Below are 25,410 nucleotides of genomic sequence, written 5' to 3'. Positions count from 1 at the left end.
TTTTCGCTTCTTTGGTTACATTAAACCTCCGTTGAAAACTTCGTCTTGTTGTAACAACACTGTGTTCTAGGCGGTGGAATTCCAACACCAGAAAAATCCTCTGTTCTAAGGAATAAACCATGTTGTCTACAGCACACTTGAACGTTGTGAACAGCACACGCTTACAGCAGAAAGACGACGTACAGAATGCCGCACCCACAGACTGCGTTGTCTTCTATATCTTTCACATCACTTGCAGCGCCATCTGTTGTTGAAAATTGTAACTACTGTAATTTCGAAAGTTTGTCTGCCTGAAAATGTACTGTTGTCCCAAGCATATTGCAACAAACGGTGTATTTCTATCGCTGCTCGTTTAGTTTTTATTGCCGTTTCAAATATCCGGTCATTTTTGAAACACCCTGTAACTTTAGCACTGGGTACCAGCACTCAAGGGCTGCTGTTCACAGCCACTGTGAAGTGAGCCAGCTGGCCTTCATTCTGAAGTATTACCCATAAAACAAGTTGAAAGATCGTACAGGACAATTATAATTTCTTCCAATTGTCCAGAATATTCTTCAAACTAATCGCGAAAAATTGTGGCACAGTGACGTGTCGCATCCATAATACTTCCATCGTTTGGCTGAAAATGGTCTCGCAGTAGCCGAACATAACCATTTCTACGAAGTGATCGGTCCAGTTGGACCAGAGGACGAAATCAATTCCTTGTAAACACAGCCGACACCACTGTGGAACCCCCCAGCAGTTTGCTCAGTGCCTGGTTGACAACTTGCGTCCATGACTTCGTGGGGTCTGCGCCATACTCGAATCCTACTATCAGCTCTTAACCACTGAAACCGGGATTCATGTGACCAAGCCACAGTTTTACAGTCGTATGGGGTCCAACCGATGTGGTCACAAGCCCAGGAGAGGCGCTGCAGGCGATGTCTTGCTGTTAGCAAACGGACTCGCTTCGGTCGTCTGATCTGCCATACCCCTTTACACCAAAATTCACCCCACTGTCCTAACGTATATGCTTCTCGTACGTCCCACATTGATTTCCGTGGTTACTTCAAGCAGAGTTGCTTGTCTGTAAGCACTGACAACACTTCTCAAACGCTGCTGCTCTCGATCGTTAAGTGAAGGCCGCCGCCCGCTGCATTGTCTGTGGTGAGAGGAAGATCAGGAAACAAGATCACTGTTTAACGTCTCGTCAACAACGAGGTTATTCGAGACGGAGCACAAGCTCGGATTCTGGAAGGATGGAGAACGAAAGCGGCATTTGTCTTAAGCGATTTAGAGAAATCGCGGAAAACCTAAATCAGGATGGCCGGACGCCCGTGGTGAGAGGCAATGCCTAAAATAAGGTATTCTCGGAATGCTCTTGACACTTGGGAGCTTGGAATGCTGAATCTCGTAACGATTCCCGAAAAGGAATGTTCCATGCGTTCAAAGTCATTTAATTTCCGTCGTGCGCCTACAATCATGTCGGAAAACTTTTCATATGAATCACCTTATTACAGCTGACAACTCCACATACGAACTGCAGTTTTATGCTTCGTATGTCCGCCATCTGCATACATGCACACCGCTATCCCATATCTCACCTCAGTACACACTGTAATGTTTCGCATTAGCGAAGTGTAAATTATCTTCACAATTTACAGAATCGAAATGTGAATCGCCGGCACGGATCCACGCTTCGAGATGATGCCGTCTATGCCCTTGCTATCACCGAGTCACGTTCCACCGTTGGTCATCTTGAATCGCAACCATCGCTCTCGTCCTTTATTTCTAGTAGTGTTTGAAAAACAAAACACTCTTCTAGTTTGACGTCTCGTCAACATGTGAAACCTTATGGTCAACTGTAGTGAACTACTTTCCTTTGATCTTTGTTCAAAAACGTTAAACCTTTGGTGCACAACTTATTTCATCTGTCCGTGAGTGTTTACAAAACCGTTCACATTTTCTTCCACTGCGATGTATCCTGCTGCTGTCGTCTTGAAAAATGGGGGTATCAGTAACATACACATCATGCAGATGTTGGCCGGCCGGTGTGGCCGTGCGGTTCTAGGCGCTTCAGTCTGGAACCGCGCGACAGCTACGGTCGCAGATTCGAATCCTGCCTCTGGTATGGCTGTGTGTGATGTCCTGAGGTTAGTTAGGTTTAAGCAGTTCTAAGTTCTAGGGGACTGATGACCTCAGATGTTAAGTCCCATAGTGCTCAGAGCCATTTGAACCATTTGAACCACAACTTATTTCAATTTTCAAATCATATTTGGGCACATCCCAGCATTGTAACTTGCTGCTCACCTACTGCTCCATCATCAACCTTGATTAATAATTGTAATTATTCGTTGTTTGATTCCCACCCGTAAGTACAGGCCAGTACTATGCATATGAGGCGATTCAGAAGCGAACTGTGATTCCTTTGGTATCTGTTGATACAGGACTTGGTAGAAAAATTTGGTGTACGTAAGTCTCCCAGTGGCGACTCCCGAACTGACTGCTTCATACATTGAAGAGCCAAAGAAACTGGTCCACTTTCCTAATATCGTGTAGGGCTCCAGCGAACACACAGAAGTGCCGCAACACGACCTAGCATGGACTCGATTCCTGTCTGAAGTAGTGCTGGAGGGAGCTGACACCATGAATCCTGCAGGGCTGTCCATAAATCCGTAAGAGTACGAGGGAGGGGGGAATCTCTTCTGAGCAGTACGTTGCGTAGCATCCTATACATACTCAATAATGAGATGTTTGGGGAGTTTTGTGACCAGCAGAAGTATTTAAACTTAGAAGTGTGTTCCTGGAGCCACTCTATAGCAATTCTGGACGTGTGGTATGACGCATTGTCCTGCTGGAATTGCCCAAGTACGTCGGAATGCACAATGGACATGAGTGGATGCAGGTGATCAAACAGGATTCTTACGTACGTGTCACCTATCTAGACGTGTCAAGGGTCCCATATCACTCCAACTGCGCGGGCCCCGCACCATTACAGAACCTCCACCAGCTTCAACAGTCCCCTGCTGACAAGCAGGATCCATGGATTCATGAGGTTTTCTCCATACCCATACATGTACATCCGCTCGATACAATTTGAAACGAGACTCGTCCGTTCAGGCAACACGTTTCCAGTCATCAACAGTCGAATGTCGGTCTTGACGGACCCAGGCGAGGTGTAAAGCTTTGTGTCGTTCAGTCATCAAGAGTTTACGAGTGGGCTTTCAGCTCCGAAAGCGCATATCGCTGATGTTTTGTTGAATGGTTCGCACGCTGACATTTGTTGATGGCCCTGCACTGAACTCTACAGCCATTTGCGGAAGTGTTGCGCTTCTGTCTCGTTGAACGATTGTCCACCGTCGTCGCTCTTGGAGGATCTTCTTCCGGCCGCAACAGTATCGGAAATTTGATGTATTACCGGATTCCTGATATTCACGGTACACTCGTGAAAGGGTCGTATGGGAAAATATCCACTTCATCGCTACCTCGGAGATACTGTGTCCCATCGCTCGTGCGCCGACTATAACACCACGCTCAAACTCGCTTAAATCTTGATAACCCGCCTTTTTAGCAGCAGTAACCGATTTAACAGATGCGTCATACACTTGTCTTACATAGGCGTTGCTGACCGAAGCGCCGTATTGTGCCTGTTTACATATCTCTGTATTGGAATAAGAGTGCCTATACCAGTTTCTTTGGCGCTTCAGTGTATAGTGACCTTCATCATACTGAACTGAAATGGGAAAGAATTTGACTTCCCTAAGTATGACTTCCGTGTATATGTATTTTTTGAAGGGCGCTCGTATTGAGGGACATACATAAATCCAGAACATTTACTGAAGTTGTTCCTGGAAGCGCCTCACGATTATCTACAGTAAATGATGCGTAACGTTACTTATTTTTGACCGAGCTCGTCACATTCCTGACAGAAGTGAAATTTTCTCGAACGGTGTCTTCTGCATTTCGTTATATCGTAATCTAAACAAAGAAGTAATATCTATCAGCCAGCAATAGCAGACACAAGTCTTATTTGTAAGGGACATCGCCACGACAGCCAGTTCTGAAAGAAGAGGCTGTATATTGAGAGCTCTGCTACATGTTATTCAGAGATTTTAGTTCCTTCTGGGACATATCTTACGTCACAGGAGTCATTTTTGAACAGTTACCTTGCGTAGCATGTTCTGATTGGACGGTTATTATGGCCTTCCTGTTTACCGAAGGCATTTGTCCTTGAGCACGTTGTGAGCTCTATAGGGATTTGTGTGATATTAACGGCATTTAAATGCACAGGGTACTTAGCAAACGAACCCCCCCCCCCTTTTTTTTTAACAAATGGTGTCTCCATGGGGTAGTTTTAAGTAAAGAGACCTTGCAGCGTAGTTTGTAACCTATCATGCTATGTGCAGATTTAGCTGATAAGTCCTTAGTGGTTAGTGCTTTGCGTTAATACTTATTCATTTTAAGATTGCCATTTAAATGTTAGGTTGCTTTGCCGTTGTTACATGTGAGTAGCGATACTGAATGCTATTGAAGATTTCCCAGTACACCATATGCCACCATTTGCCAGAAATTGTTAGTATTTGTTGATGTGGAGGCAACAGTGGAAATGTCTGTAAGGTACCCATTATTTGTAGATAAAAACGCATTTTACTTTATCTCCGGTTTTGCTATTTCATATGCGTATGTGAAGTGAATGTGTCAGCGGCGCTGCAGTACGTACTGAGTAAGGGGAGAGCGGTAGGATCCCACGCTGGTTAGCAGAGGCGGTTGGCTATCTGCAGCTTTCAGAGCCAGTGGGATGAGGTACCGATGCAGAAATCGCTCGTGAAGTCAGCAATGAGAATTACGTAAGGAAAGTACATTTACTCTCAAGAAATTGTTATTAACAAATAAGTGCTAGCAAAAGTTGCCTTTTACCACTCAGACATTAGGAGTGTACGGGTCATAACTACTATCTTTTAGTAATCTTAGAAACCCAGGAAATGTTTACTAATAAATGAATGAGTAACTTTATTATAACCGCTGATGCACAATTTTATATCGATTGTATGCTCAGTTTACAGACGGCAGTCGCCGAAAGGACGCATTTCGATCTAGTCATTCGGTAGACCAGCCTCTCATGCCATCGGTAGTTAGCTTGTAATTAGTGTGAACAACTTCATTTTACGGTGTTTCTCAAATAAACGCACCATAATGACATGTCACATAAAATTATTTGCAAAAAAAAAAAAAAAGTTTTCCGTTTTCCCGCTACATTACGTAAAATATAGACATCCGACAGCGCTGCTACGGATGTGCAGGTATACATAAAACTATGAGATCAGAATCACATAACAGGTAGGAAGAATTCCTCTCCGGCGAATCACTAAGTCAGTTCAAGTACGGATTGGACTGCGCGACTGCTACGGTCGCAGGTTCGAATCCTGCCTCGGGCATGGATGTGTGTGATGTCCTTAGGTTAGTTAGGTTTAAGTAGTTCTAAGTTCTAGGGGACTGATGACCAGAGATGTTAAGTCCCATAGTGCTCAGAGCCATTTGAACCATTTGAACGGACTGGATTAAGTATCTCAAAAAGACAGTATTTTCATCACTGTGTTGACTGTTTCATACTTTTATATGTTGGCTGAGATTCTTGGTTGCCATTTTGTATTTTGATGTTAACAGAGCAAAAATTCATCAACCAAAATCGTCTTCGTGTCATTTGTGTATCTGAAAACAAATGTCTAATGAAAAGTGCAATTGACCAGTAATTTAGCTCGACCCACCACATTTCTCCTTTTTGAGTTTTGGATATGTTGATATTGTATTTTGTTCTCCAGCAATAAGGGAAGAAGTGATAGGTGGGGCTGAGCTCGGAAATGGCCTAATGAAAAAGCCGAAATCGGCAGTGAACTCAATGCTCTGTAGCAACTAGAGCGATTTTCGGATGCAGCACACAGTCCGAAACAGCAGAAACTAGTAATTATGTAAACGGTCAGCATGTTGCCATATTTTCCCCCGTGAAAGTGCACCACATATTTAAAACTGACTCGTCCCACAGCGTAGCGATAGACCGCGGTTACGATCCATGGACCACGCAAACAACTAAAGTAACCTTAGCCACTGCACATACTCGCTAGAGCCTTATCCTGCCACCTGACGTTCTACAAACTGACTCATTCCAGCGAGCTAAATCGCCCTACACTTCTTCCACCATTCCGTGGAACTAACGTGCGTGAAAAGGAGGATGCAGAGCAAACTGGACAATACCACATCAATGGATGGACCCTACAACGAAGTTTTAACAGTGAAGAAGTTACAGTGATGTCGACCCAATCGTCACTGAACACACGTGACCTGCAATTGCCCCATCAGCTTGAATACAAAGGCGACTACCTCACTGGTCTGGATGTACACTCCTGGAAATTGAAATAAGAACACCGTGAATTCATTGTCCCAGGAAGGGGAAACTTTATTGACACATTCCTGGGGTCAGATACATCACATGATCACACTGACAGAACCACAGGCACATAGACTCAGGCAACAGAGCATGCACAATGTCGGCACTAGTACAGTGTATATCCACCTTTCGCAGCAATGCAGGCTGCTATTCTCCCATGGAGACGATCGTAGAGATGCTGGATGTAGTCCTGTGGAACGGCTTGCCATGCCATTTCCACCTGGCGCCTCAGTTGGACCAGCGTTCGTGCTGGACGTGCAGACCGCGTGAGACGACGCTTCATCCAGTCCCAAACATGCTCAATGGGGGACAGATTCGGAGATCTTGCTGGCCAGGGTAGTTGACTTACACCTTCTAGAGCACGTTGGGTGGCACGGGATACATGCGGACGTGCATTGTCCTGTTGGAACAGCAAGTTCCCTTGCCGGTCTAGGAATGGTAGAACGATAGGTTCGATGACGGATTGGATGTACCGTGCACTGTTCAGTGTCCCCTCGACGATCACCAGTGGTGTACGGCCAGTCTAGGAGATCGCTCCCCACACCATGATGCCGGGTGTTGGCCCTGTGTGCCTCGGTCGTATGCAGTCCTGATTGTGGCGCTCACCTGCACGGCGCCGAACACGCATACGACCATCATTGGCACCAAGGCAGAAGCGACTCTCATCGCTGAAGACGACACGTCTCCATTCGTCCCTCCATTCACGCCTGTCGCGACACCACTGGAGGCGGGCTGCACGATGTTGGGGCGTGAGCGGAAGACGGCCTAACGGTGTGCGGGACCGTAGCCCAGCTTCATGGAGACGGTTGCGAATGGTCCTCGCCGATACCCCAGGAGCAACAGTGTCCCTAATTTGCTGGGAAGTGGCGGTGCGGTCCCCTACGGCGCTGCGTAGGATCCTACGGTCTTGGCGTGCATCCGTGCGTCGCTGCGGTCCGGTCCCAGGTCGACGGGCACGTGCACCTTCCGCCGACCACTGGCGACAACATCGATGTACTGTGGAGACCTCACGCCCCACGTGTTGAGCAATTCGGCGGTACGTCCACCCGGCCTCCCGCATGCCCACTATATGCCCTCGCTCAAAGTCCGTCAACTGCACATACGGTTCACGTCCACGCTGTCGCGGCATGCTACCAGTGTTAAAGACTGCGATGGAGCTCCGTATGCCACGGCAAACTGGCTGACACTGACGGCGGCGGTGCACAAATGCTGCGCAGCTAGCGCCATTCGACGGCCAACACCGCGGTTCCTGGTGTGTCCGCTGTGCCGTGCGTGTGATCATTGCTTGTACAGCCCTCTCGCAGTGTCCGGAGCAAGTATGGTGGGTCTGACACACCGGTGTCAATGTGTTCTTTTTTCCATTTCCAGGAGTGTAGTTAGCAGTCATCGCTGATTTACCATAGGTTGTCTCGTTCATCAAACAATTTATTTATAAATAATGGAGTGCTTCCGAGACATTTTGTTGCAAATGGGTGGTCGCAGAAATTTATAGACAAGAGATATTCTCTGCCCCTACAATATTAACGTGGACGAGCTGTTCGAAAGCAAAATACAGTTTAAAATACAGTACTGTGGTGGCATGCAAGGTGACCACTAACTCCACCGTCAAAATTTCGGAGGTTGAACAGGGATGTTTTCTGAGTATTTTGGTACTAGATTTCATGGTGAGTGATGGCTGGTTACAGTAATAGCATTTAGTTTCATCACTTACACTCATTTATCTTTTTCTCCGTTTTGCACTGAAAATATTTACACGACAGTGCAGATATTGAGCTGTCCGGTGTCCGTTGTTCGGAAATAAACTTGTATTCACTTATGGTACAATAGCAGTGCCCAGTTTACTCTTCACCTTCGAGCTTCTTTTCAGAAACCATAACTTCTGTCTGTGACATTCTGCCAGTGGAGTTCGCTCTCACCCTATACAGTGTACCGAAAGCTGTACACGTAAAGTTAACGTGACCAAGACATGCATGCACACCGCATCGTGATTTCTTCTTAACGTAAAAACCAGTTTTGGTACTTACGCTCTTCCCCGAACCCGAAACTTGAACAGGATCCTGAAAGAGAAAGAACAGTTTGGTTGAAATGTAAGTATATTTAAGGCACTATAAAGTGTTCTAAACTTAGAGAGGTAGTGCGTGTTGAACAAGTCCGTCACAGTTTCCATTCCTTACATTATGTGAGATACATGTTCGCCTTGAACCCATATGCTTTATACTGTTGTCATGTTTATGGGTGAGCAAAACAAGAAATAGGCGTATGTCTCTCTCCATACAGACGTTTCTAGACTACCGAGCATTTATCGTCATGCCCTTAGAAGAAGCGCCATGTCCATAGCTGGCTGGCTACAGTAGAAAGAGGCGTCTCTGGACTTCAAGTGTATTCAAGATTTGGTTTTTCTTTATTGCAATTTCGTTCCATTTGTAGCAGCTTCCCTCGAGCAATAAGCATTTATTACAGAAGAACAAGTTGAAACGGACCATTAAAAGCCGAGCAAAATGCAGACTTACTAAAGCAGGTCTGTTCTTTATGTGGTAAAGTTGATTTAGATTGTGATGTCCATGACTCCTATCAGATTTTGATGATGATAATGTTGAGGCTCGATGATTCAGTTCCAGTTTTGATGACTGCTGGTAAGAGGATCGGGTGGAGGGAAATCCAGTTAGGATGTTATTAAGGCGCGGTTTAGGGATGTGAACTGGAGGAAGGTGTTTGCTAGGGGGGTATTGTAAGGGTTGGAGTAAAGAGTAAAGAACTTCCCATGCTGCGCAGGGTGGGATGGAAATATGCTAAGTCTGCGATATATCCTTGAGAAAATGATTTGGCAGTGGTTTTGGAATTTAGATGGAATGCAGTGTGGCATCCACTGTGACTCGTTGAATGATATTGGCAGTATTCAAGTAGAGGAATAGATAAGTTCCATAACAGAAGAAACAACATGGTACTGTCTGAGGATTATCAATTAAGTTTTGTTGCGAGGTGGCTTTCTCTCGCATTGATATGAGTGGGCCGGGTAGGATGGGTTTCAGATGTCAAATAATAGTCGGCATTGCGGGTTGGGATGCAGTGTGGTGTTCTTGGGTGGTTATTACACTCGTGGGTATATAGTCATCGTAGATGAGACGTTTATAGAAGCTGCATTCTACAATTCGGAGTGGGATGATTCTGGACAGCATGTTCATTGATAAATGACAGCAAATTACTTGATCAGATGATAAATGATTTTGATTCACACAAGATGTGGATGAGGCATGTGGGTAAGTTATGTAGAGATTTGCATGTCTTACGCCCCATTCTAGCTCCTCCTCTGTGCTCAACCCCTTTGACCAAGACAGTTGTTACGTTTTTTGTTTGTGTTTCATTCCCTGGCCAAATGATTTGAAAAGTTTATTTAAAATCCAGTCATTTATAGAGCTCAGAGTTTTTGAGCCACATCCTATAGGAGTGGAAGGAGGCTTTTCTTTTTTCTTACATGCGTGTCATTCTTTCTTTTCTTTCTTTCTTTCTTTTGCTACCGCCTTATCCCACATAGTGCGCAGGGTCGGTAGGGTTAAGCACGGAATTGGCATGGTTAATTTTAATGGGTGGCCTGATGCCCTTCCTGCCGCCACCCCATACCCCCCCCCCCCCCCCCAGGACGGAAGCAGTGTACCCCAGCTGTCTGCGTCTAGTGTAAATCGTGAAATACTGCGAATGAGTTTCAGATGTCTGCGAGTCGTGTAACTGAGGCGGGACGTGGGGACCAGTTCGGTATTCGCCTAGTAGGATATGGAAAACCGCCTAAAAACCACATCCACGCTGGCCGGCACACCGGCCGTCGTCGTTAATCCGCCGGGCGGATTCGATCCGGGGCCGGCGCGTCTCCCCGCGTCCAGGAAGCAGCGCGTGAAACGTCCCCTTAGAAAAATTATACATGACTGTGCTTAAACTGACACACAATATTTTTTAGCTCAACGCAATCTGACTTTCAATAATCCCTACAAAAGAATGGCCCTGACTAACATTAACCTATACCTCTCATGAATCACTTACCTCACAAAAATCTTCATTACTCGAACTACTGCAATGCAGCGAGCGCCACTAATGCCAGCTAAATAAAAGATGCAAACTACTGAAGGCACTAACTACTGATAGGCATAGTTAGCAAATGAAAGATTTTGATGGAGAACAAACAATGTATTTACCTTAATAGTGTTCAGAAGTCATAATATATATACCAGTCCATGATATCCAATATTACAAATTTACTCTTTCTGATGGACACACGTCCAGATCGTCCGCTCTCAAAATTCCGCCATCTCTGTCCCCACATCCACCACTGCTGGCGGCTCACCTCCAACTCTGCAATTCACACTTAAGTGCCTGGCAGAGGGTTCATCGAACCATTTTCATACTACTTCTCTACCATTCCACACTCCAATGGTGCGTGGGAAAAAGGAACACCTAAATCTTTCCGTTCGAACTCTGATTTCTCTTATTTTATTATTATGATCATTTCTCCCTACGTAGGTGGGTGTCAACAAAATATTTTCAGATTCTGAAGAGAAAGTTGGTGATTGAAATTTAGCAAATAGATCTCGCCGCAAAGAAAACCGTCTTTGTTTCAGTGACTGCCACCCCAACTCGCGTATCATATCAGTGACACTCTCAGCCCTACTCCGCGATAACATGAAACGAGCTGCCCTCCTTTATACTTTTTTGATGTCCTCCGTAAATGCTACCTGGTAAGGATCCCACACCGGCCGGGGTGGCCGAGCGGTTCTAGGCGCTACAGTCTGGAACTGCGCGACCGCTACGGTCGCAGGTTCGAATCCTGCCTCGGGCATGGATGTGTGTGATGTCCTTAGGTTAGTCAGGTTTAAGTAGTTGTAAGTTCTAGTGGACTGATGACCTCAGAAGTTAAGTCCCATGGTGCTCAGAGCCATTTGAACCATTTGTTTAATGGTTTTAGGAAATATGTTCCTTCTATTTGCTAAAACTAACATGGAGGAGATGGATCGTTCCGGCTCCCCATAAGTGATTTGAGTTGTTTCGCAACACCTAAGATATCCACTATTTGAGTACAGACAAAAATTTGACTCGTCAGAGCACATACATTCCTCCAGTCACCTACTGTATACGTTATATGTCTAGCCCACTGCAGACACGCAGCCTTATGTGCCTTTGTGAGAAATAGCCTCTTAAGACTCTGACTCCAAATGTTCGCTGCATACAGCTCACATCGCAATGTTCTCTCGCTAACTGGCGGGGATGGTCCTTCATACAAAGCCTGCAGCTGTTCCTGTCGGCTTTGGAAGCGATTTTTATTCAACAGCCGTGAAATCCTTCCGCGGTCTCACTAATGTTCTTTTCCCGACCACAGTTCTGACGTCTGTTTCCTGGTCACCATCGCTTGTAGACAAGTTGAACAGTCCGCCGCGAAACGCCAAGAAATTCAGTAACTTCACACGTCCAGTGACCATGGGCAAGGCGTTACATTTACCAATATTTATGTAGAATGTCCGGCTGAAACGTAAATCTCTTACTGATCGTTACTTCCTTACGCTCACACAGGGGCAGTGTGCGAACAATTGAGTATGCTGCCAGATAGCTTCACCGTCCGTAAATGTTTAACGATTCATCTGTGTGTGAGCACTGGGGTGACTAATTTTTACTCCTATGATCTTATTAGTGAAGCAGACGGAATCTCATTTGCCTACAAAGCAATGTAAACCTCCTGAAAACGTTGAATAGTATTGAAAGATGGGAACTACTTTTAATTCAGTTTCATATGAATCTTCTGACTGGTTTGATGCGGTCCGCCAAGCATTCCTCTCCTGCGCCAACCTCTTCATCTAACACTTGCACCCTACGTCTCCAATTATTTGCTGAATGTATTCCAATCTCCATCTTCCTCTGCAGTTTTTACCATGGAAGTTATCCGCTGATGCCTTAACAGATGTTCCTTCTCCTTGTAACCTTGTAAGTGTTTTCCTTTTTCTCGTCGATTTTGCGGAGAACCAGGCCATCCCTTACCTTATCGGTACACCCAGTTGTCAACATTCGTCTGTCGCATCACATCTCAAAGGCTTCGATTCTCTTCTGTTCTAGTTTTCCCACAGTCCGTGTCTCACTACTACACAATGCTGCGCTACAAGCGTACAGTCTCAGAGATTTCGTCCTCAAGTTAAGAACGTATGTTTGATACTAGCACACTACTCTTTTCTAGGAATGTCCTTTTGACCAGTGCTGGTCTGCTTTTTATGTCCTCCACACTCCGTCTGTCGAAGGTTATTTTCCTGCCTAGGTAGTAGAATTTCGTAACTTCAGCTACTTCGGGGTCCCAATCCTCAAGTTAAGTTTCTCGCTGTTCTCATTTCTGCTACTCCTTATCACTTTCGCCTTTTTTCAGTTTACTCTCAATCCATATTTCGTACTCATTGGACTGTTTATTACATTCAACACATACTGCAGTTCTTCTCCACTTTCACTGAGGATAGCAATGTCATCAGCGAATCTTATCATTGTCCTTTCACCCTTAATTTTAATCCCACTCTTGAAGCTTTCTTTTGTTTCCATCATTGCTTCTTCTATACATGCAGGGTGAGTCACTAACTACTGCCACCAAGAAAAACTCCGAAAGTATGACAGGAGCTGAAAAGTTTGTGGGACAAAAGTTGCATGGAAAAACGGGGACCATAATATGATATTGAATTTTTGTTGCTAGGTGGGGTCGCTTCAGAGATATGAAGGTCAACTTTGTGTTTTTTAAATGGAATGCTATAGCTTGGTACTTATATCCTGATAGCGGCTATCGAGACGAATCCAGTGATTTGTAACAGGAAGGTATTTGAAGTCCACCGAAGGTCACACAGGTGGCGTGAACGTCCATTTACAGAAGGTGTTTCGAAGTGATGATCATTGGTATCAATGTAGAGCTGCAATCTCCTTATCATGGATTGAATGGTATTCCTTATCACAACTCTCACATTTCTTCAGGTGTAGTTGGAACGTCTTTATAAACAATGTCTTTTACGAATTCCCACAAGAAAAAATCCAGAGGCGTCAAGTCTGGCGAACGAGCCGACCACGACGCATCTCCTCCGCGTCCAATTCAACGACTTGGAGATTGTCTCTGCAACTCATTTCTAGCCATCAGCGAAATATGTGCCGGACACCTATCGTGTTAATACCACCTTCTGTTCCTTGTTCCTAAAGGTATATCTTCCAATAAGAGAAATAATGTTTCTTGCAGGAATGTGGTGTACTTCCTACCATTAAGATTTCCTTCGACGAAATAGGAGTCTATAAATTTCTTCTCCAGAATCCCACATCATACATTCAGCGACCAGAGTCTCCGGTGTGCAACTTGCCGCACAACAAACATGGATTTTCAGTTGCCCAGTAATGCACGTTATGCAAATTAACATTTTCATGGTTCGAGAAAATAGCCTCGTCAGTAAATAAAATCAAATTAATAAATGTGTCATCACTCTGAATCTGAAGTTGACCCCATCGGCAGAATTCAATGCGACGCATACAATACGTACCAATTAATTCTTGGTGGAGACTGATATGGTAAGGATGATACTTATGGCGATGCAGAACACGAACAAAACTTCTCTGGCTCATGCCAGATTCCTTTGTGACTTGACGCGAACTAACACAAGGATCTCGAACCATAGCGGCAAGAGTACCAATTTCCGTTTCCTCGTTAGTAACTTTTCTTTACTGGATATGTTTCCGATGCGTTAAAGATCCAGTTGTTTTCAATTTATCATGTTGTTGTTGTTGTTGTGGTCTTCAGTCCTGAGACTGGTTTGATGCAGCTTTCCATGCTACTCTATACTGCGCAAACTTCTTCATCTCCCAGTACTTACTGCAAACTACATCCTTCTAAATCTGCATAGTATATTCAACTCTTGGTCTCCCTCTACGACTTTTACCCTCCACGCTACCCACCAATGCTAAATTTGTGATCCCTGATGCCTCAGAACATGTCCTACCACCCGGTCCCTACTTCTTGTCAAGTTGTGCCACAAACTCATCTTCTCCCCAATTGTATTCAATACCTCCTCATTAGTTATGTGATCTACCCATCTAATCTTCAGTATTCTTCTGTAGCACCACATTTCGAAAGTTTCTGTTCTCTTCTTGTCGAAACTATTTATCCGTCCATGTTTCACTTCTATACATGGCTACACTCCATACAAATACTTTCAGAAACGACTTCCTGACACTTAAATCTATACACGATGTTAACAAATTTCTCCTCTTCAAAAACGCTTTCCTTGTCATTGCCAGTCTACATTTTATATCCTCTCTACTTCGACCATCATCAGTTATTTTGCTTCCCAAATAGCAACTCTTCCTTTACTACTTTAAGTGTCTCATTTCCTAATCTAATTCCCTCAGCATCACCCGACTTAATTCGAATACATTCCACTATCCTCGTTTTGCTTTTGTTGATGTTCATCTTATATCCTCCTTTCAAGACACTGTCCATTCCGTTCAACTGCTCTTTCAAGTCCTTTGCTGTCTCTGACAGAATTTCAATGTCATCGGCGAACCTCAAAGTTTTTATTTCTTCTCCACGGATTTTAATAGCTACTCCCAATTCTTCTTTTGTTTCCTTTTCTGCTTGCTCAATATACAGATTGAATAACATCGGGGAGAGGCTACAACCCTGTCTCACTCCCTTTGCAATCGCTGCTTCCCTTTCATGCCCCTCGACTCTTATAACTGCCATCTGGTTTCTGTACAAATTGTAAATAGCCTTTCGCTACCTGTATTTTACCACTGCCACCTTTAGAATTTGGAAGGGAGTATTCCAGTCAACATTGTCAAAAGCTTTCTCTAAGACTGCAGATGATAGAAACGTAGGTTTGCCTTTCCTTAATCTATTGTCTAAGATAAGTCGTAGGGTCAGTATTGCCTCACGTGTTTCAACATTTCTACGGAATCCAAACTGATCTTCTCCGAGGTAGGCCTCTACCAGTTTTTCCATTCGTTTGTAAAGAATTTGTGTTAGTATTTTGCAGCTGTAACTTATTAAACTGATAGTTCGGTAATTTTCACATCTGTCAACACCTGTTTTCATTGGGATTGGAATTATTATATTCTTCTTGAAGTATGAGTGTGTTTCGCCTGTCTCATACATCTTGCTCACCAGGACTGGCTCTCCCAAGGCAATCAGCAGTTCCAGTGGAATGTTTTCTACTCCCGGGGCCTTGTTTCGACTCAGGTCTTTCAGTGCTCAGTCAAACTCTTCACGCAGTATCGTATCTCCCATTTCATCTTAATCTACATCCTCTTCCATTTCCATAATTTGTCCCCAAGTACATTCCCCTTGTATAGACCCCCTATATACTCCTTCCACCTTTCTGCTTTCCCCTCTTTGCTTAGAACTGGGTTTCCATTTAAGCTCTTGATATTCATACAAGTGGCTCTCTTCTCTCCAAAGTTCTCTTTAATTTTCCTGTAGGCAGTATCTATCTTACCCCTAATGAGATAAGCCTCTACATCCTTACATTTGTCCTCTAGCCATCCCTGCTTAGCCATTTTGCACTTCCTGTCGATCTCATTTTTGAGACGTTTGTATTCCTTTTTGCCTGCTTCATTTAATGCGTTTTTATATTTTCTCCTTTCATCAATTAAATTCAATATTTCTTCTGTTACCCAAGGATTTCTACTAGCCCTCGTTTTTTTATCTACTTAATCCTCTGCTGCCTTCACTACTTCATCCCTCATAGTTACCCATTCTTCTTCTACTGTATTTCTTTCCCCCTATTCCTGTCAATTGTTCCCTTATGTTCTCCCTGAATCTCTGTACAACCTCTGGTTTAGTCAGTTTATCCAGGTCCCATATCCTTAAATTGCCACCTTTTTGCGGTTTCTTCAGTTTTAATCTACAGTTCATAACCACTAGATTGTGGTCAGAGTCCACATCTGGCCCTGGAAATGTCTTACAATTTAAAACCTGTTTCCTAAATCTCTGTCTTACCATTATATAATCTATCTGATACCTTCTAGTATCTCCAGGATTCTTCCATGTGTACAACCTTCTTTTATGATTCTTGAACCAAGTGTTAGCTATGATTAAGTTATGCTCTGTGCAAAATTCTACCAGGCGGCTTCCTCTTTCATTTCTTACCCCCAATCCATATTCACCCATGATTATTAAATTTTCGTCTCCCTTCACTACCTGAATAATTTCTTTTATCTCATCATACATTTCATCAATTTCTTCATCATCTGCAGAGCTAGTTGGCATATAAACTTGTACTACTGTACTAGGCACGGGCTTCGTTTCTATCTTGGCCACAATAATGTGTTCACTATGCTGTCTGTAGTAGCTTACCCGCACTTCTAGTTTTTCATTCATTATTAAACCTACTCCAGCATTACCCCTATTTGATTTTTTATTTTTAACCCTGTATTCACCTGACCAAAAGTCTTGTTCCTCCTACCACCGAACTTCACTAATTCCCACTATATCTAACTTTAACGTAACCATTTCCCTTTTTAAATTTTCTAACCTACCTGCCCGATTAAGGGATCTGACATTCCACGCGCCGATCCGTAGAACGCCAGTTTTCTTTCTCCTGATAACGACGTCCTCTTGAGTAGTCCCCGCCCGGAGATCCGTATGGGGGATTATTTCACCTCCGGAATATTTTACCCAAGAGGACGCCATCATCATTTAACCATACAGTAAAGTTGCATGCCCTCGGGAAAAATTATGGCTGTAGTTTCATCTTGCTTTCAGCCGTTCGCAGTACCAGCACAGCAAGGCCGTTTTGGTTAGTGTTACAAGGCGAGATCAGTTAATCATCCAGACTGTTGTCCCTGCAACTACTGAAAAGGCTGCTTCCCCTCTTCAGGAACCACACGTTTGTCTGGCCTCTCAACAGATACCCCTCCGTTGTGGTTGCACCTACGGTACGGCCATCTGTATCTCTGAGGCACGCAAGCCTCCCCACCAATGGCAAGGTCCATAGTTCATGTGGGGCAATTTATCATATACACATTTAAATGTGCGTCGTGTAGGGTGAGTACGTTGAGGATATCTTTCAGCGTATAAGTCTCTAGCCCTCAGCGAATTTCGTTGGCATTCTGTTTTACTTTTCACTTTCTCCAGTCTGTAGAGCGGGCTGTTTGAGCTAAGAGCCAGCTTAAGAGTCTCGATTCTTATCGTTCAAACACCAGGCGAGCCAGCAGTAGGAAAGAGGGATTTCTAGTTGCGAATAAGTGGGAGTTGTTCAGTTCTTCCGATATTACCTGACAAAGGAAAACCTTGGTCAGAATTGGTGTATTTGGATTATTCTATTTCATTCCTGGGACAATGTCAATCATTGTAGCCAACAAAAATTAAGGTTTCATGAATAAATTTTGTGTATATATCTGTTTATATGCTTATCTTTTACATTGTATGTGTTTATTTGATCAGATATGTTGGAATTACTGCATTATATTTGCTCATATGAAACTAAATATCTGAGTATCAAAATTGCGGGATGTACCAATACTTCCTTTTTGTAATTTATATTACACCATGAATCAATACTGAGCTAAATGTTGTAAGCGTATTGACGAGTAAGTACCTCAGTGACAATGTATTGCTGGACACATTATGCAGGTGAGACCAAAGGTCTAGGATGAGTAATGGTAGCCCCATCGGTCGACTAAATGTATATTTGTCACTTGTCTGTTAGTGAAAAGATAATGGCGTTGCAGAAAGATTTTGATACAATAAGCGTGGGATTGGGAAACTGATGAATAATATACTGATCGTAAGAAAGGAGAATTTTCCTAGCGTGGCATGTAAAAGTATTGCCTGTGCATTTCAATGAAGAACTTTGCATAAGATCTCTGGATGACAAGGCATGCACAATCAGACAGTAGGATATCGGTCGAGAACACTAATTTAAGTAGAGGCTTCATTAAAATATTTTGGACCAGGTCCCGTACAAAAAATAATCTGGTGATCCCACTTAATAACTATCCAAAGGAAGTTCACAATAGGCTGAAACTGCCAATCGGCCTCACGTGGGCTTACATCATCCCACCATTCTCCACAGCTATAAAAGTCACATTAAACTCTTTCCTCTCCTAGATCGATAAATCCTTAGCCCTCCTAATCCTGATTACAAAATCCCTGTTGTCTCTTCAGTGATTTCGAACCCTGGGTCCCTCCCACTCCACTTATTACCGCAATGGACCTCTACCAGGATCTGCCTTTCCTACCCAAAACTACAACTATCCTATTAACAACAGTCTCCTCTCCTTACATCAAGGTCTCATTATCCCACGAATACTATTACCACAGGCCAGAACTTCTCACTTAAAACTTCCACCTACTGCACACTCACTTCCCTCCACACCACTTCAATACGCACGAAGTAGACACTTTGTCTAATCAGTGTTGTTACTTATCCCTCCACTCCTTACGTGTACCGAGGTGACGGGCATGCACAAATATCCTTCGCCTGCTCGACAGACGCAACAGCTACACGTCACCAACAGTCGCGACATCGTCATCTGTATTTCTTGTACATCTATCATCAGTACAAATCGGCTTTCATTATTTGTAATACTTAAATTGTAGACCAGCAATAATGCTGCTACGAGTCCCCTATCCCGCCCCCCACCCTCCCCCCGGTTACTTTCCGTTCGTTACGTCAAAGGAAACGAAATATGGTAGAAAGGAAAAAAGTTATATCTATTTATATGTCAGCTGGTTCTTAGACAGTTTTAGCAACAATTCGGTGAAAGTATTTAAGTGTACTTTAATCTACAAAGCAAGTATCTTGCCACATTTTTAATATAGTCCAATACAGGGTAAATTTGCGTTTATGTGTTGGTGGGAGGGGGAGTGTTACTCTTTCTTTTTACCTGTAGTGGCAGTTTGGAAAATGAGAGTAGGGGTAGATGGGAAACTGATATGTATTAACTTGTGTGTGTCTTTGTGTTGGAAGATAAGAAAGACAATGCAGATTAGTCAACATACGTAAGCATGTCTTATTTTGTGTAACAGTCCGCAGCTCGTGGTCGTGCGGTAGCGTTCTCGCTTCCCACGCCCGGGTTCCCGGGTTCGATTCCCGGCGGGGTCAGGGATTTTCTCTGCCTCGTGATGAATGGGTGTTGTGTGATGTCCTTAGGTTAGTTAGGTTTAAGTAGCTCTAAGTTCTAGGGGGCTGATGACCATAGATGTTAAGTCCCATAGTGCTCAGAGCCGTTTGTGTAACAATACAGCGCAATTTTCAGTAGACTTGTCAATTACTCGTGTGAAATAATTCATCCTGATAAATGTGAGTTGTTTTTGGGCCATGGCTTGCTCAATTAGAAAACTCTTGCTAGTTGCCACCTATTCCTTCGTGGCGATCAGCGTCGTCAGTGATCAAAGAACTGGCGACGGCGTGCTGCTCACTGTGACAAACGTCATCGTATGGAATCGACGTGAGTGCCCATTGGAATTTTGCGACGCGTGGCTGATTCACTGATATGTACACACCACCTGATCTGTGTCCAATGAGTGGACATTAACAAGCGGTGCGCCCACCCTTAGACATAAGGCGGCTAGAGCTCTACTGGAGACCCTATCAATGAGGTGTCTGAATTCCAGTGTATTAGTCCCCAAGAGCCGAAACCAGAGAATGTAGTGATGTTGGACCTGGGGTCTGGAGCGAAGTCGTCGTTCTAACTCATCCTACGGGTGTTTCTTTGGGTTCAGATCTACACCCTGAGGTGGCCAGTCCCTTTCAGGGCTGTTATTGTCCACAAAACATTGGCTCACAAATGGCGCTTTATGACAGGGTGCATTGTCAATCCGATACAATCAGTCATTGTGTCCCATCTGTTCCTCTACTGTACACACTACATAGTGCTTCCGCATTTGATGTTCCATTAAGCGCGTTAAGGGAACCACACCGTGACCACAAAAAATACCCCCATATCGTCACACCAACTTCTCCACAATTGACTGCTGAGACTACACATGATGGCAGATAACGTTCTACAGTATTCCCCAAACCCAAATCTTGCCATCGGATTGTCACAGGGTGTAGCCTCGTTTCCAGTCATTCGCTGTCCACCCCTCAGCTATGACTATGGAAATGTGCAGCTGACGAGGAGCTCTTCGATCATTGTCCACGATTACTTTTAACTCCCTACACACAGTCATTGTGCAAGCTGGACTGATGGCATCACTGCAGAATTTACGAATGATTCCATCTGCTGATTTCATGCAACTGTTTACAACCACTCTCCGCAGTGCTCGACGGTCCCTGACCATCAATACATTAGGTACGCCTGGCCGTAACTTAGCAGTGGTCTTACCTTCTCGTTTCCATTTCGCAGTCACATCATCAACAGTCGACTTGTGGGCCTATGGAAGGGTTGAAATATCCCTGATAGATTTATTTCTCAGGTGACGCTGAATGACGAGTTCGCATTCGAGGTCACTGAGCTCTCGTGAACGACCGTGTCTACCGACAAGACAATGGTCCTAAACTCATTTTACACTGGCGAGCCCGTGTCTCGTGGCATCTTGTGGTCGTTGCCGTACTAAATAGGGGCGTTTGCATATTTTTGGTCAGACTGTGTACGTGCAGCTCCACCACCTACATTGGCTGTTCAACTGTTAAATTAAGATGCAGTTTCTCTTCGTTGGTACTAGTGTATTACGCCCCCCCCCCCCCCATCCCTCGCCCCCTTAAAGTATTTACCATTGTATTGAAGAATGTAGAAATGTAGAATGATACTCACCATCGTCAGAGTCAGACGCGCTGGTACCTGAAACAGAAACGTCAATGTTAATAGACTTCCAAATGTCTGTTTGCTACAGACATAAACAGCAAGAAAGAGCCACCTCAGGAAAAATGAAACTGGATCTTTATAGCTCACTCACCTCTTTGAAAACAAAAGTGTAATCGTACGTCACGGACTGAACCCTTGTAAAAGTGAATCATTATAACTGTATGATTAAGCTGTTTTAATTTACTTAAAACAATCCTGTCACAAATCCACAGTTCTAGTACAAATTATTCCTCTTTCTGAATGTTGTTAGGCATTTAATTCGCAAATTATTAGAAATTCAAAAAACCCTTTGACAATACAACAAATCACGATGATCAAAGATGTAACTTAGTTCTACTGTTTATGCAACTACAAATATGTCAGTTTTTCCTTATACGGGGAGATTCTCTGATCATGTTACAGACTTTCAGGTCATCATCATCATATTGGACAGTTTCCAACCTGTGGCTGGGTCTGTATGGAACATTGGCCTCTCCATCGTCTTCTGTCTTGCCACCATCTCTCACTCTTCACCTCGGTACAGTCTCCTCCTTTCTTCTGGACGCATTCCTCTACTCCTTTCAGCCATATGTCTCTCGGTCTTCCTCTTGTTTCATCTCGTGTACTCTCCTGGGTATATTATTCTCCTCTATTCTCTTAACGTGTTCACACCATCTCAGCCTTGATTTCTCTATCTTCTCCTGTAATGTTTCCACCTTCATTAACTCTCTGATCCTCTCATTTCTTAACCTGTCTATCTTTGTCACTCCAGTACTGTTTATCAAGAATTTTATCTCACTAGCTTGTACTTTGCTTTTCTCTCTTCATTTCATAAACCAGGTTTCTGATGCATATGTGATAATCGGGATATAACCGGTATATAACCTTTTTACTGATTTAGGGTACATCCTTACTCCATATCAGGTTTCTGACACTCTTCCGAAATGCGTCTGCTTTTCTACCTCGCTCGTTTATTTCTCTGTCGTTTTCTGCTTTAAGGCTTTCAGGTGTTATGGAAAAATTAAGGGACTCAGGTCCAAAAACGACAGAGTCGAAAGTTGTAAGTGAAAGTCATTCTGATTACTACAACAGTGGCTTACATGTAACGGCACTATTTTTGCTAAGATTGTAGGGTACGCAGTTCTCAGAAGTGGTAGTGTGGACCTAAACAAGAAAAAGAAGTCCAGTAAATAAGTGCTCCAAAATGGGTGCCTCAAGAGCTGTGGGCACTTGTTCAGTACGAGAGGTGTGTTTCACAGTAGCGGAGATGATCAAATGGTCGTAGCTCTTAACGTATACATTTTAGAGCCCATGTCTAGACACTTTTTCTTGTTTCGTCTATCGTGATAGACAAGATAAGATTAAACTCCTAAGGACTGATGTGATACCAGAAAAAGGGCACCATGTAAAACACTACTTTCGAATGTTTGGAGTAGTTTCAACCAAATGTGGTTGACATGAGAGCGTACTGTCTAAAAAAATACTTTAGGCTTAAGACACCCCTAACAGCCTTATTTGCAGTGGTGCGGGAAGGAAGAACTGACAGCTCGCAGCGTAATTTCAACCAAACTTTCTACGTCGGCCATGGAACAAAGTATTAGTGAATCCTTAAAACAGCAGACTGTCGTTTTGGAACGCTTTAGCTGGAGTAGAATAGCTACGTGGAGATCAATTCACCCTTCATCACTGATGTAATAAAATGGAACAACTGCAGCCGTCCTTTCGATGTTATTTGATTGAGATGATGTATTTGTTAATGAATGCAGGTCCATTTCGACTAGTATCCTAGCGGACTTTGCAAAGTGTACAGCTTGCAATGAGCACCTGGAGTCAGGTACCTCCCACAAGACGACTGCTGACAGCGGCACATAAAGACTCTGCAGTTCTTCAGTGCGTCGGACATTTCAGAAACTAGGCAGCAGTTGACGAATGGGGTAGTGTCGTCCGATGAGTGAAGCTTCCGCCGCTTTCCGAATTAGCCATAGCGTCCAGTGCATCTACGAGCTAACGAGGCTTTTAACCAGCAATGTTTGGAGGGAGTAATCCAGGCCACAGTTGACTCTTTGACTTTTGCGGTGTCTTTCGTGCCGTTAATTGTGCACCACTCGTTCAGATTACGAGGGAGCGCCCTAAAGAAACCGAACAAATTTTTTGGTTGGTAGGGCTTTTTTAATACTGCGTTTTGTCGCTAGGAGCACATAGAGGGAACATTCCAAAGTGAGTAAGCCGAATGCCGTCACTGTAGAAGTGTGGTGTCACCGCCAGACACCACACTTGCTAGGTGGTAGCTTTTAAATCGGCCGCGGTCCGTTAGTATACGTCGGACCCGCGTGTCGCCACTGTCAGTGATGGCAGACCGAGCGCCGCCACACGGCAGGTCTAGAGAGACTTCCTAGCACTCGCCCAGTTGTACAGCCGACTTAGCTAGAGATGGATCACTGACAACTACGCTCTCATTTGCCGAGACGATAGTTAGCATAGCCTTCAGCTGCGTCATTTGCTACGACCTAGCAAGGCGCCATAGCATTTGATGTTGAGATTATAACATGTACCGTCAAGAGCGATGTACACCAATTGTGGGTTAAAGTTAAGTATTATATCAACTACGTACTTTATTTGCTACTATTAATTCCCTTAACTGTTCCAGACGTCACGCCAGTCAGCGTGTAATTAAACGCGTGCATTTCGGCCTCCTACAGCAACACAGTGTTGGCTCTTCTGCCAACACTTCATATGGCGACGAGTATGAAAAAGGTCTTGTTCTTTATACTTGCTTAACTTCCTTGTGTCATGGCTTCGCCACAATCTCCAGATGTACTGTCCGAATTTTATCGCTTCCAGAATCAGCAGACGCAGGCGTTATTGGATGCCCTTGGACAGCTCGTCCAGGGTCAACGTGCAATGCAACACGATGCGGCCGCCGCCGCTCCACCGCTACAGCAGCCGCAACACGCTGTTGCACCACCTTTTCGTTCGTTCAATGCTGCTCTGGAAAGCTGGACGGAGTGGTCACGCCAATTTGGATTCCATCTCGCCGCCTACAGAATTCAAGGTAACGAGCGGCAGCCTCATCTCCTTTCTTGTGTAGGTGTGTCCACCTACCGTGTGATAGTGAAATTGTTTCCCCGACGCGACGTAGCAACTCTGTCCTACGAAGAAATTTTGTCTGCATTAGATGCATATTTCAAAGAATCAGTCAATGCGGTTGCAAAAAAGGTATACTTTCTTTCGTACAAAACGTACGACCGGTCAAACTAATCGGGAGTGGGTTCCAACTTTGCAAGGCCTTACTAGGGATTGTGCTTTTGAGTGTGAATGTGGACTTCCTTATTCAGATACAATGGTACGTGATGCAATTGCACAGAACGTTTCTGATGTTCGCATAAGGGAACAGATTTTGAAACTAGTCAATCCCTCCCTTCAACAAGTGATGGACATATTGGATAGGCAAGACACACTTGACTTTGCTCAGGAATCATTTGAAACTTCGCCAGCCGTGTGTCACGTTAACCGGCCCGCGGGGCGAGCCGCACGGACCTGTAAACAGCCCTCGTGCCCGTCCGCGCAGCCGCGTGTGCCACGTAAGCAAGCAAATGCAGTGCTAAAATCATGCCCGCGGTGTGCTACTAGACATTAGCGTGAGAATTGCCCGTCACGCCAAGCTATTTGCTTTTTCTGTAACAAAAAAAGACACATGTGTGTTTTTTGCTCGTGACTTGCCATATCTGGGACGTGTACTCAATGCCCAAGGCATACATCCCAGTCCAGAGCACCTCCGTGCCATACAAGACTTGCCTTCGCCGCAGAATTTGAAGCAGCTACAGAGTGTGCTGGGAAAAATCAATTACTATAACAGATATGTGCGCCACGCCTCTTCCATTTCAGCTCCGCTTCATCGCTTACGCCGTAAAGGTGTTCCGTTCGTCTGGACGACGGAATGCGAACGCACCTTTCGCCAGTTGAAATCGGCGTTGCTTTCCAATACTTGCCTTACGCCATTCGATCCCCTGAAACCCCTTATGTTGATGGCGGATGCATCGGATTTCGGGATCGGTGCTGTGCTTGCGCACAAAGATGGTTCGCATGATCGCCCTATTGCCTTTGCGTCCAAGTTGCTGTCGTCTGCGCAAAGAAATTATTCACAGATCGAGAAAGAAGCTTTGGCTCTCGTATTTGGTGTTACAAAGTTTCATGACTTCTTGTATGGTCGTCAC

At 44.3% G+C, this 25,410-nt stretch overlaps 1 protein-coding gene across 1 annotated transcript in view; it reads right to left on the bottom strand.

Moving 5' to 3' along the window:
- LOC126456880 (carbonic anhydrase-like) overlaps nt 1-25,410 on the bottom strand; it is a 78,601-nt gene that overhangs the window by 36,566 nt on the left and 16,625 nt on the right. The window contains exons 2-3 of the mRNA XM_050092701.1: nt 21,167-21,193; nt 8,446-8,478 (exon numbers count right to left, since the gene is read on the bottom strand). Of these exons, the coding sequence (XP_049948658.1) occupies nt 8,446-8,478; nt 21,167-21,193 (60 nt within the window). The remainder of the gene's footprint in view (nt 1-8,445; nt 8,479-21,166; nt 21,194-25,410) is intronic.

This window comes from Schistocerca serialis, chromosome 2 (genome assembly GCF_023864345.2).
Source record: "Schistocerca serialis cubense isolate TAMUIC-IGC-003099 chromosome 2, iqSchSeri2.2, whole genome shotgun sequence".
Taxonomy (NCBI): domain Eukaryota; kingdom Metazoa; phylum Arthropoda; class Insecta; order Orthoptera; family Acrididae; genus Schistocerca; species Schistocerca serialis.
The sequence above is the reverse complement of the archived record's forward strand: the minus strand, read 5'-3'. Positions and strand labels throughout refer to the sequence as shown.